The sequence below is a fragment of the Vicia villosa genome, linkage group LG4 (genome assembly GCF_029867415.1).
Source record: "Vicia villosa cultivar HV-30 ecotype Madison, WI linkage group LG4, Vvil1.0, whole genome shotgun sequence".
Taxonomy (NCBI): domain Eukaryota; kingdom Viridiplantae; phylum Streptophyta; class Magnoliopsida; order Fabales; family Fabaceae; genus Vicia; species Vicia villosa.
In genome coordinates this window covers 169,840,275-169,852,350 of record NC_081183.1, presented here as the reverse complement: position 1 = coordinate 169,852,350, position 12,076 = coordinate 169,840,275, and the positions used below count along the sequence as shown (strand labels likewise).

Below are 12,076 nucleotides of genomic sequence, written 5' to 3'. Positions count from 1 at the left end.
ATTTGAGTGAATTTAATATTTTGAAGGAAATTTATATTTATGAGTACAAAACTTTTTTACGAATCAAATAATAAACATTAATCTCCTTTAAATTATTTATATTTATATTTATGGGTGTAAAACTTTTTTCGAATCAAATAATGATATGATTGGATACATAAAAAATATAAATTACTTTTAAAATTATTTGTATTTTTATTAAAACGAGGATATTCCATAAAAATACCCATAGATATAAGATTATATTTTGATAGAATATTTGAGATATTTTTAGGGGATCGCGTTTTGCTCTCTCTTGGTCGTTATACATAACACACTTCATTGCTCTTTCTTCTTCATCACACAACAACGCAGCAACCACCTTTCTCTCACAGGTTCGATTCTCTCTTCAATTTTTCCTCTCCCTTTCTCGCTTTTTCTATCTATCTTCTTCCCAAACTAATCGCTGTTTCTTACTTTCCTTCGCAGTTTTTTCAACTTTGATTTGTTTCAGATCTATACTATATTTGATTTTCCGAACTGTTTCTTCGTTTATTAAACTTCTCTTATCTCCGATTCGATATCTGTAGCCACGGATTGAATTTGAGTTCAAATCGGTTTTTCAGTTGACTTACTATTTATATATATTCCCGATGTAACTTTTCTCTTTCTTTTCTTGGATTAATCGGTCCTTTTTTTTCTTCCTATAAGTTATGTAATCTTAATTTGTTTAGCTTTATAATTTGGTTATATATTGAAGCATATGCTTTTTTTTTTTTATATTTGATACATTTACTTGTGATATTTCATGTTTAACTAACTTCAATGTTTTGATGTTTCAGTACTAACAGATTCCTTTTCTGAGGACTATAAAGACTAGTCAAAATGGTAAGTTTGTGAATATTAACACTATGTTTTTTTGTTTGTTTGTTTTATTTATTTATTTTTACTTTGATTGAATATTCATAATCTGATTTGAGATTTGTATTCTTATTTACAGGTGAAGTTCACATCGGATGAGTTACGTCGTATTATGGACTACAAGCACAACATTAGAAACATGAGTGTCATTGCTCATGTTGACCACGGTATGGGTTAACTGATGATTTTTTATATTTCTATGCAATGTACTTTCCTGATTGTTGTGATGTTGCTCTCTTATATATCTTTCTGCTAAGGAGTTTTTGATTATTTTTGCAGGAAAATCGACTCTAACAGACTCTCTAGTTGCTGCTGCGGGGATTATTGCCCAGGAAGTAGCAGGTGATGTCCGTATGACGGACACCCGTGCTGACGAAGCCGAGCGTGGTATCACAATCAAGTCTACTGGTATCTCACTCTACTATGAAATGACTCCTGAGTCTCTCAAGAGTTATAAGGGGGAGCGTAATGGGAATGAGTATCTCATAAATCTCATTGATTCCCCTGGGCACGTTGACTTTTCATCGGAGGTTACTGCTGCGCTCCGTATTACTGATGGAGCACTTGTGGTTGTTGACTGTGTGGAAGGTGTATGTGTCCAAACTGAAACTGTGCTACGACAAGCCCTTGGAGAAAGGATCAGGCCTGTTCTTACGGTTAATAAGATGGACAGATGCTTCCTTGAGCTTCAGGTTGAAGGAGAGGAGGCGTACCAGACCTTTCAAAGAGTGATTGAAAATGCTAATGTGATTATGGCTACATATGAAGATCCACTTCTCGGTGATGTTCAGGTGTATCCAGAGAAAGGAACTGTTGCTTTTTCTGCTGGTTTGCATGGTTGGGCTTTTACTTTGACAAACTTTGCAAAAATGTATGCCTCAAAATTTGGTGTTGATGAGTCCAAGATGATGGAGAGGCTCTGGGGAGAGAATTTCTTCGATCCAGCCACAAAAAAATGGACCACCAAGAATACTGGTTCAGCTAGTTGCAAGCGTGGGTTTGTTCAGTTCTGTTATGAGCCTATTAAGCAGATCATTAACACTTGTATGAATGATCAGAAGGATAAGTTGTGGCCTATGCTTACAAAGCTAGGGGTCACCATGAAGTCTGATGAGAAGGACCTGATGGGTAAACCATTGATGAAACGTGTCATGCAGACCTGGTTGCCAGCAAGTACTGCACTCCTAGAAATGATGATCTTTCATCTTCCCTCACCATCAACGGCTCAGAGGTACCGTGTGGAGAATTTGTATGAGGGTCCCCTTGATGATCAATATGCAAATGCTATCCGAAACTGTGATCCCGAAGGTCCTCTGATGCTTTATGTCTCAAAGATGATTCCAGCATCTGATAAAGGAAGGTTTTTTGCTTTTGGGCGTGTATTTGCCGGTAAGGTGTCAACAGGTTTGAAGGTCAGAATTATGGGGCCAAATTATGTCCCTGGGGAGAAGAAAGATCTATATGTGAAAAGTGTTCAAAGAACTGTCATTTGGATGGGAAAGAGACAGGAGACTGTTGAGGATGTGCCCTGTGGTAACACTGTTGCTTTGGTTGGTTTGGATCAATTTATCACAAAGAATGCTACATTGACTAATGAGAAGGAAGTTGATGCCCATCCTATCCGAGCTATGAAGTTTTCTGTCTCTCCTGTTGTGCGTGTTGCTGTTCAGTGCAAGGTTGCTTCAGATCTTCCTAAGCTAGTTGAGGGTCTCAAACGTTTGGCTAAGTCAGATCCTATGGTTGTTTGTAGTATTGAAGAGTCCGGAGAACACATTATTGCTGGTGCAGGAGAGCTTCATCTGGAGATCTGTTTGAAGGACTTGCAGGATGATTTCATGGGTGGAGCTGAGATTATCAAATCCGACCCTGTTGTGTCCTTCAGGGAGACTGTTCTAGATAGATCAATCCGCACAGTGATGAGTAAATCACCCAACAAGCACAACCGGTTGTACATGGAAGCTAGACCTTTGGAGGATGGGCTTGCAGAAGCCATTGATGAAGGCACAATAGGACCAAGGGATGACCCTAAGGTTCGATCTAAAATCTTGTCTGAAGAGTATGGTTGGGACAAGGACCTTGCCAAGAAAATCTGGTGTTTCGGACCTGAGACAACTGGACCCAACATGGTGGTTGATATGTGTAAGGGAGTTCAGTATCTTAATGAAATCAAGGATTCTGTGGTTGCTGGATTCCAGTGGGCTTCAAAAGAAGGTGTTTTGGCCGAAGAAAACATGAGAGGAATCTGCTTTGAAGTATGTGATGTTGTCCTCCACACTGATGCTATCCACAGAGGAGGTGGTCAGATTATTCCTACTGCTAGGAGAGTCTTCTATGCCTCACAGCTGACCGCCAAACCCAGGCTTCTGGAGCCTGTTTACATGGTGGAAATCCAAGCTCCTGAGCAAGCTCTTGGAGGTATCTATAGTGTTCTTAATCAGAAACGTGGACATGTTTTTGAAGAAATGCAGAGGCCCGGTACCCCACTTTACAACATCAAAGCATACCTCCCTGTTGTCGAGTCCTTCGGATTCTCCAGCCAATTGAGGGCTGCAACATCTGGGCAGGCTTTCCCCCAGTGTGTCTTTGATCATTGGGATACAATGTCCTCAGATCCCTTGGAGGCTGGTTCACAAGCTGCACAGCTTGTTACTGACGTTCGTAAGAGGAAGGGTCTCAAAGAGCAGATGACTCCACTCTCCGAGTTTGAAGACAAGCTTTAAGTTATTTTTACTATTTTATATCTATGAACTAGGCTGTTATGAAAACTTTGTTGACCTAGTTTTAAAAGTTCTGTACCTTGAATTTTGTTTTTTCGATTTTTCAGTAAAGTGTTGTATTTTAATTATTTATCTTCACACCGATGTAATTTGTAGGATTTACATTGATGTAATGATAGAATTACTATGTTTTGAATTTAAGTGCATTTTAAGAAACAGATTTGTTTGCTTCTCGTTAGTGCTCTGCTTATTTTATCATCTCTGGTATGCATAACTGGGCTTGTTTGGCAGGGGAATCTCAAGATCATAAACATTATGCTGTGTGATTCTGATGTAATTTATATGAATTTCTTGCACCTATACATGTCAACTGATGGCATGTATTTATAATTTAATTTGTGCAGCGTGTCTATGTATCAATCTCAAACCAAATTATCTTAAATTCATCTTGAGTTGTACTGTTGTTTTAATTCTATTCAATCTATTTAAAGTCATGTATTTGATTTACCATGTCTTCAGTTCAGATGAAAAGAAGTAATTTCTTTCACCTCAATTAACTGCTGATTTATTTTGTAATTTCTATTATTGTTTATTTGGTTATCATTGTCAATCAGTCTAGTACTTATGAAAACTATGGGTAAGTGAGGTTAGGCCATTGGTAAGTTGTAAAGTTGGTGATGAAAACGCTCTTTCATTTGATTTCCGTCTCTAATTCTAATGTTACAAATTGAGATAGGTATAGGTCTGATATTAAAATATTCGAGCTTTATATATTTCATTTCAGACTGGTCTCTAAGATTTTGGTGTGCTGTGTAAACTTAAAAATAGTGTTTTATTAACACTTTAATGTTTTTTGGATCTAAACCAAGGGAATTGAAAAGATTAGTCATTTGAGCAAAGTAGGACTTCAACAGGCAGCCAAAAAAAATCTCTCAAATTTGAACATAATGGATTTCTTTGACTTCCGTTTACATGGAACAGTCCACAGATCCACACAACTTTTCATTTGAGGGAAATTCCCACAAACACAATGGAACAATGCATATTTGCAGAGTTGTTTGACACTAGTTCTATAAGTTCATTTCTTTTTGTATCAAATTCTTTATTCCTTTGGCAAGTTGATTGTAATCAATCAATATTTTATAATTGAATATAGACATGATTGATTGGATCAACATACTTTCCTTGTTGTGATGTATACGTACTTACACATTCCACAGTTCCAAACAATGCATAAAAGAAAAATAAATTTCCAAGTATTGCAATTTTAAGGACTGCTAAAGGCAGCTTCTTTATTTTTTTTGGACAACCTTCTATTCAATACCATATAATCACCCTTGAATCTTTATCTAAATATAAAAGCCAAAACAATAAGATATTCGCACAATATTGTTTAGAAGCCACAAATAACCCTTCTGATTTTCAATGACAAAATATCTTTAGAATTCATACCATTTGAGCTTTATAAATTTACATAATCTCTCAAATTATTGGAAATGCTATCAGAAAAATGAATTATTTCTTCAGTGTAATGACACAAGACACTATATTCGAACCAAAACAAGTAATCTAACAGACAAAAATAACCTTATGATTCACCAAACAAAACAAGTAATTCTCAAACACAACAGAGACAAAGGAGAAAACTTTGACCTCTCTTCTAGAGCATTAAATTTTCATCCTTCACCGACTTCAGAAGGTGTCTTGGCCACAATAGACAACGCATGAAGTCCAGACTCTAACTCATCTTGAAGCAAGTTATAAATAAGCCTATGCCTCTTAACCAAACTCTTCCCTTGAAACTCTTCAGAAACAACTTTAACATTGAAATGTGTTTCACCATTGCTCCCTCTAACACCAGCATGTCCAGCATGTTGATAAGACACGTCTTCAACTTCCAACTCAATAGGATGAAGTTCCTTTTCAAGTTTTTCCTTTATCCTCTTCCCTCTCCCTTCCAATTCAACATTCTCATCATCACCCTTAGAACTAAAACCAACACCTAAACTTGAGGTTACAGAAGGACCACTTGAATTCTCAACAAAGCTATCATCTTTGAAATCAGAAGTTCCAACTGAGTTAAGTTCAGAAGTACCCTTTTCAGCTTCCACATAGAGCATAAGTGCTTTTTTCTGCATTAATTTGAGCATATTCAAAAACCCATTATTTCTAGAAGGGGTTAAACTCTGTTGCAACCCAAGAAGCACTGCAAAATCGGGCGTGACCCGGATAATTTCGTTAACGGGTCGACCTGAAAAGCCTTGAACTAGTAAAGCGGCGAGACCTTTGGTGAGAACAGAATCCGAATCAGCTTCATAGACGACATTTTTGTCACTGTCCATGTAGGCTCGGACCCAAACCTGAGAAACACAACCTTCCACTTTGTTTTCTTTAGTTTTGAACTGAGGTTCGAGGGGTTTGAGGGTCTTTCCGTAGAAAAGAAGCTGTTCATATTTGGCTTTGGGTTCTTGTACGGATTGGAAGAGGTTTACAATTTCTTGAAGCTTTGGAGGGAGTTCTTCAATGGGTTGAAGAGAAGTGGATGGCGGTGATGATGATGATGACAGTGGTGGTGATGATTTTGTTGGGAGTCTTTGGAAGGTGATGGGCTTGAAAGAGAAGAGGGTATTTGTGGGTTTAATGAAGAAAGTAGAGTTGGTTTTGTTGACGAGGGAAAGTGGGAATTTGGTTGTGAATAATCTTAATGAACATGAAAAAAGGGAATTGGTTGACATCATTGTTGCTGGTATGCGCATTGTATTCGAAGCAGCTGGTTGCGAGATAGAGAAAGATAAGGGCATTGTTCTAGGCTTTTTCCTTGAATTTAATGGATGGACTACCCAAACAAAATCTAAACATACCAAAGGCCTAACTCCTAGGCTCTTTTTTCATCAACAAATCCCAATTGACGAGATGATGTTACCTGCAATAAACACATAGGAAAACAAATCTCAGTCGCTAATCTCTTCTAATCATCTTTATGTTCATGAACAGTTATACCAGCTTTCAAACACAGCTGAGCAAGTAAGAAATTTCTACAAGAGAAACTAAAAATTGATTAATTTTGAATAAAAAGAGAAGAGGGAGGTTAGGGTTTTAAGCGAAAATTGGGGCTTTTTAGGTTTAAAGCATAAACTGAGCAAAACATAAGAATAGAAGACACAACGACGGCAGTAATATGGCGGCGTGGCGGTTCTGTTCAATTGTGAATCGAAACGAAATTGGAAGAGAACAAATGAACTTATAACAAAGAAATAAGAACATGAAAGAAGAAGAATAGCAAAAACAAGGCAAAAAATGACGAGTGGTGGTTGAAAATGAGCTTACCGGCGCCGGATGAGGAGGACGATGATGAAGTAGCTCCTCTCGGTTTTGAACGGTGATTAAACAGTGAGAATTGGTTAGTTTTCGCGGGTGAGGATAAGAAAGGAGAAAACCTACATATACTTCGGAAGGATTCTCTAGCGTTGGCGAGAGAAAGGTATAGTGCAGTTCAAAAATTGTGGTTCGTTGGATTAATCACACGCTTAGTAATGACCCACGTGCCCATTTTTCTTATTCTTTTGTCTTTTTTGGACTAAAACAAAAGATCATTTATTGATATTTTTTTTTTTTGAAATTTGCACTAGCTTTGTTACCTCTAATTATCACGCTTAGGGGTGTTCGCGGTGAGGTTTGAGCGGTTTTGACATAAAAAATCATCCGAACCGCAAGAGAAAAAAGTGTGCGGTTCGGTTGAATTTTAAAAATAAAACCGAACCAAACCAAACCAATGCGGTTTGGATTGGTTCGGTTTTTTTTACTAAAATTTATTGAGCCATACATACACATATTGATGACAACATAACTTTGTATTTAGTCATTTATGTGTTATCAAATAACAACAAAATTTATCATATTTGGAAAATAACTTTCCATTTAATATACAAAAATAATATTAGATAAAAATGGAATAAAAAACATTAAATAGTAGCATAAAATAATATCAAAAACATTATAATGAAATAGAAAAAAAAGGAGATGAAATATTATAGAAGACGAAAAAGAAATAGCGGAAGAGATGCGATTAGATAAGAAAATGAACATTAAAAACATAATTGAAAGAGAGAACAGTAGAATAAAAATAATAAGATGAAAAAGAACGTACTTAAGAGGTGAAAGACTAGAAAAGAATATGTGATCGATATGTATTTAGAAAAGAAGATGAAAAAAAGGTGCAATACCGCTAGGAGAGATTTAAGAAGACTTGACTTGAAACCTTAAGTGAGGAAGAGAAAATTATTAGTAATCGTAAGACTAAGGCATAATAGGTTTGAGTTTGGGTTGGATATAAGTTAATTGAAGTTTGGAGGGTTGTAACATAATGCGGTTTGGTTCGGTTTGATTCGGTTTGTAAAATACAAACTGCAAACCGAACCGAACCGCACGGTTTGTTAAAAAATGGCCCAAACACATCCGAACCATATGTGGTTTTTTGCGGTTTCGATTTGGTTTGGTTCGATTTTGCGGTTTTCTATTGGATCGGTTTGGTTTTGAACACCCCTAATGACGCTTGTCGCTTGGTTTTTCCATCAAGTTATATTCTTTAATTTCTAGGAGTTAGCATATCATGCTTCAAGCATATTTATCATATGGATAACATCCGATCCAGGAGACTGAAAAACAATATTTCAAAAGGAAGAAAATTTTACTTTTATACTCCTACAATTATATCTATATCGTTACACAAAAAAATTAAGACCGAAATACCCTCATATTTATAGTACATATTTTTAAATTTTTCAATTTTTTCTTCAATTTAAAAAAAATAATTCAAAACACCAAAAAATATATAAATTGGAATACTTTTTTAAAGTTTTCCGATTAAAAAAAAACATACCGGAACACTTAGAAAAATAGTTTCGATAATTTTCAAAGTATTTAAAGTGGGGTTTGAAATTACATACCAGAACACTTATTTAAAGTATTCCGATGGTTTATTTTTTTTCAAAATTCTAGATTTTACGCAATAGTTTGAAACGTTGTCTAAAGTAAAAGACAAATAAAAAAAACTGTTTTGCTCTGTTCAGTAACTTTAGGAAACGATTCTAAAGCGTTGCCTAAAGTCTAGATTTTTTTTAAAAAAAATAAACCACCGGAACACTTTAAATAAGTGTTCCGGTTTGCACCTTAACTCACACGTTATTCAACTTTAAAATTATTGAAATACTTTAACTAAGTGTTCCGGTATGTAACTTGAAAATTTTGACTACCGAAACTCTTTTTTCAAGTGTTCCGGTGTATTTTTTTTAACCGGAACACTTTCAAAAAGTGTCCCGATTTATATATTTTTAGGTGTTTCATTTTTTTTTGAAATATGAGAAAAAAATGAAAATTTTTAAAATATGTACTATTTATACGAGGGTATTTCGGTCCTAGTTTTTTATGTGTACGGGTATGAGTATAATTGTAGGGGTACAAAGTAAAATTTTCTATTTCTTTGCACATGAAATGTATAAATAGTATTATGATATTGATAGCGGTCTTATAGCTACAGATGTGAGTTGTCATATGGATTTAATCAGGACCGTCTTTGAGGGGGTGCAAGATGGACTACTGCAAAGGATTTTAAATTTTTTATAATTAATTTGTGACAAAATAAAATTTCATAAAATATTTATAATGTTTAAATTATTGTCAAATATGATCTCTATTTATTTGACCTGGAGCCTGGTGCTACTGGACAAAAGACAAACAACTGATTTTAGGGAGGCAAATAAGAGCCTAGAATGGAGTTTAAAGAAAGTAATATTTCATATCGTTTCTCTAGTTGTTTGCTTAAACATTCATTAAGCATAGCCAGTCTTACATCTTGGGGTGAATTTCTTGACAAATGTCTTTTTCATTTTCCATGAATGGATAACTCAGTCTAAAGCTTTTATTATTTATAGATAATGTCTGCGAAAATCTTGTGGAAATGTTAGTATAGTAGCTCAATGTCTTTTGTTTCAGGTGTATTGCATAAGGGTTGGAAAGGGTGAGGTTGAGGAACAAGTGGCTTAGATTTCAAGCAGGGTAAATGTTTAGAGAGTGAACCATTTGGTTTATGCGTGTGTGTGACAACAATGGTTGGATTTAGCAGGCTAATCTATCAAAAGCATAATGTCATGTTTTGAATTCTTGTTAAAACATGCATTTACCCTCAATAAAACATGCATTAGCCACCTTAGAACAATTGAAATGAGTAAAGACTTTGCATAATACCATTGGAAATGTTGAAATTTAAACAACGTTGATATATACTATTTATTTTGATTGTCCACAACTTTGCTAAACCATCCATATCCTTCTTTCCGTTGATTATGAATGAAATGCAATTATTTTATTTTTCCTTACAAAACATACAAAATTACTGCACATTACATGAAAACTATATTCACTTGCAGTTTGGAAGAGGAGAACCACACAAGCACTTGTTATGAACAAACGAAGATACATCAAAGGTCGACAAATAACCAAACTTTGGAATCTCACCGCACAGCCTATTGTAACTCACATTCAACCACTGCAAATTCTTCACACCCTCAGGGAGTTTCCCATAAACCTGATTGTGACTCATATCTAAAAGTCTTAAGCTCTTAGGCAACTCTAGCTTTCCCATGTCATACGAAAACATGTTCCACGAAAGGTCTATTGTTTCTGTCTGTTTAGCTAAACCAAATAACATCGATGCATCACCTTCAAATCGGTTATGAGACAAATCGACGACCAGTGAGTTCAACCTTGCCAATGAGATTGGGAGTTTCCCAGAAAGCTTGTTGTGAGAGAGAAATAAACTGGATATGTTTTTTATGTAACCGTATGAAGGAGGGATTGGACCTGTTAATCTGTTGTTTTGAAGGATGATTGCTTCAAGATTAAGCAACTGGGAGAGGTTCGGAGGGAGTGTCCCAGAGAGATGATTATCTGAAAGATCCAAGTAAGTGAGGCTTTTCAATTCGGCAATGAAGTTTGGTATTGGACCTGATATGCTAGTTGCACTGATTGTGAGGGATCTGAGGTTGGTGAGTTTGGTTATGGACCGAGGGATTGTGCCGGTAAGGTTTGGTAATTGATATATAAGTAGACTGTCCAAGTATGGTAAGTTACCAATAGAGGGAGGAAAGGAAGAAGCAAGGTCGTTGTCGATTTCGATAATTAGAAAGTAAACGCGGTTAGAGGGTATGCAACTAACACCATACCAATTAGAGTGGCAACAGTCAGTGTTTGGTTTCCATGAAGAGAGAAGAGTTGGGTTGTTGAGTTCTTTCTTGATTTGGAGAAGGGCTTTTTTGTCATGTGGGTGGCATCCTTGTGAGAAAGAAGATGCTACTTGAGATAGTAATATCAAGAGAAGAAAGAACTTAATTGCCATTGTGTTAATTGGTTTCTTTTGGCGTGTTTTTGAGTTTTGGATGAGAAAATTGGTGACAAGTGTGTAGATTTATATAGTATCAAGGTTTCATATATAAGTTGAGAAGATATGACACAATTGTATATATGCAAGTTGCCATGCTGCATCACAAGTCAAAACAAACGAGCTTATTGCTTCATGTTTATGATTCTGGTAGTGTCAAAAGTCAAAATAAAGATGATAAATCAGCTAGCTACATATACAGTTTATTAGTCCAGAAATATATTTTGTATTGCATGGGAAAAGTTCAAACAGCAATTCTTGTGTCAACAATCAGGTGTACTTGATAGGCCCCTGGTATGAGATCTCTTTATATTTTGTTTTCTCAAAAAGATCTATTCTATGCGTCACTTTTGTACACTGTAAAGAGTTTTATTAAACAACTGTTACTAGCTAATAACTTTGTCCTATTATATTTTAACAATAATTATAGAAAAAATATTTCTAATATATTTTGAAGTTGTGTTTGAGTTTAATTAATGGCTCATTAAAATAATTATACATGTTACTATTTATTTATAGTATAATATTTAGAACACTCACCCTAGTTACATGCTCCTTCGTATGATCGAATACGAAGACGTTCTTCTTTTTACAAGGTTGGACTTTTGGTTGGTTTATAAACTCCCAGTCTCGATATATGTTACTATCAACGTTACTCATGAGGGACACACAACATTGTGAGTCAGGGAACACCGCGCTTGATATGACTACGTTGGACTAAAATTTACAGTAGCAATAGTTGTATCAACAAAAACTACGATATGACCAGTTTAATTCTCATGCTCACAAAAATTGTGTTAACCTCGTACAAGAACAAGGTGAGTGCACTTGTAATATAATGCATTGAGTGAGGAACAAAACGGGAGATGCGCAAAGCGCGTTTGATTGGTTGTTTGCATAATGGTGTAAATTAGAGAATTTAATGAGCTGTAGTATTATTAGTTGGTATAAGCTGTCTGGTTAGTATTCATTGTGACAAATTGTGTCAATGAATTAGAGTTAATTTGTCAAGGCCTAAAAGAGA

At 35.5% G+C, this 12,076-nt stretch overlaps 3 protein-coding genes across 3 annotated transcripts; 1 reads left to right on the top strand and 2 right to left on the bottom strand.

Moving 5' to 3' along the window:
* Positions 1 to 262: 262 nt before the first annotated feature.
* On the top strand, positions 263 to 3,833 carry LOC131595871 (elongation factor 2-like). The gene is made up of 4 exons (XM_058868375.1): positions 263 to 374; positions 822 to 867; positions 980 to 1,067; positions 1,180 to 3,833. The coding sequence occupies exons 2-4, from the start codon at positions 865 to 867 to the stop codon at positions 3,618 to 3,620; spliced, it is 2,532 nt and encodes an 843-aa protein (XP_058724358.1). The 5' UTR covers positions 263 to 374; positions 822 to 864; the 3' UTR covers positions 3,621 to 3,833.
* A 1,203-nt stretch (positions 3,834 to 5,036) lies between these two features.
* Positions 5,037 to 7,082, bottom strand: LOC131595872 (sufE-like protein 1, chloroplastic/mitochondrial). Its single transcript, XM_058868377.1, has 2 exons — positions 6,945 to 7,082; positions 5,037 to 6,540 (listed from the first exon to the last, which is right to left on the bottom strand). Exon 2 carries the CDS (start codon positions 6,416 to 6,418, stop codon positions 5,294 to 5,296), a length of 1,125 nt encoding a protein of 374 aa, XP_058724360.1. The 5' UTR covers positions 6,419 to 6,540; positions 6,945 to 7,082; the 3' UTR covers positions 5,037 to 5,293.
* Positions 7,083 to 9,803: 2,721 nt separating this feature from the next.
* LOC131600248 (polygalacturonase inhibitor-like) lies at positions 9,804 to 11,074 on the bottom strand. Its single transcript, XM_058872437.1, has one exon. It carries the CDS (start codon positions 11,008 to 11,010, stop codon positions 10,033 to 10,035), a length of 978 nt encoding a protein of 325 aa, XP_058728420.1. The 5' UTR covers positions 11,011 to 11,074; the 3' UTR covers positions 9,804 to 10,032.
* Positions 11,075 to 12,076: the final 1,002 nt, after the last annotated feature.

Bases quoted from the DNA above. Each gene is read 5' to 3' on its own strand.
- LOC131595872 (XM_058868377.1), bottom strand. From the start codon at position 6,418: ATGCCCTTATCTTTCTCTATCTCGCAACCAGCTGCTTCGAATACAATG.
- LOC131595871 (XM_058868375.1), top strand. The intron at 1,068-1,179 runs GTATGGGTTAAC...TTATTTTTGCAG, and splicing joins CATTGCTCATGTTGACCACG to GAAAATCGACTCTAACAGAC.
- LOC131600248 (XM_058872437.1), bottom strand. From the start codon at position 11,010: ATGGCAATTAAGTTCTTTCTTCTCTTGATATTACTATCTCAAGTAGCA.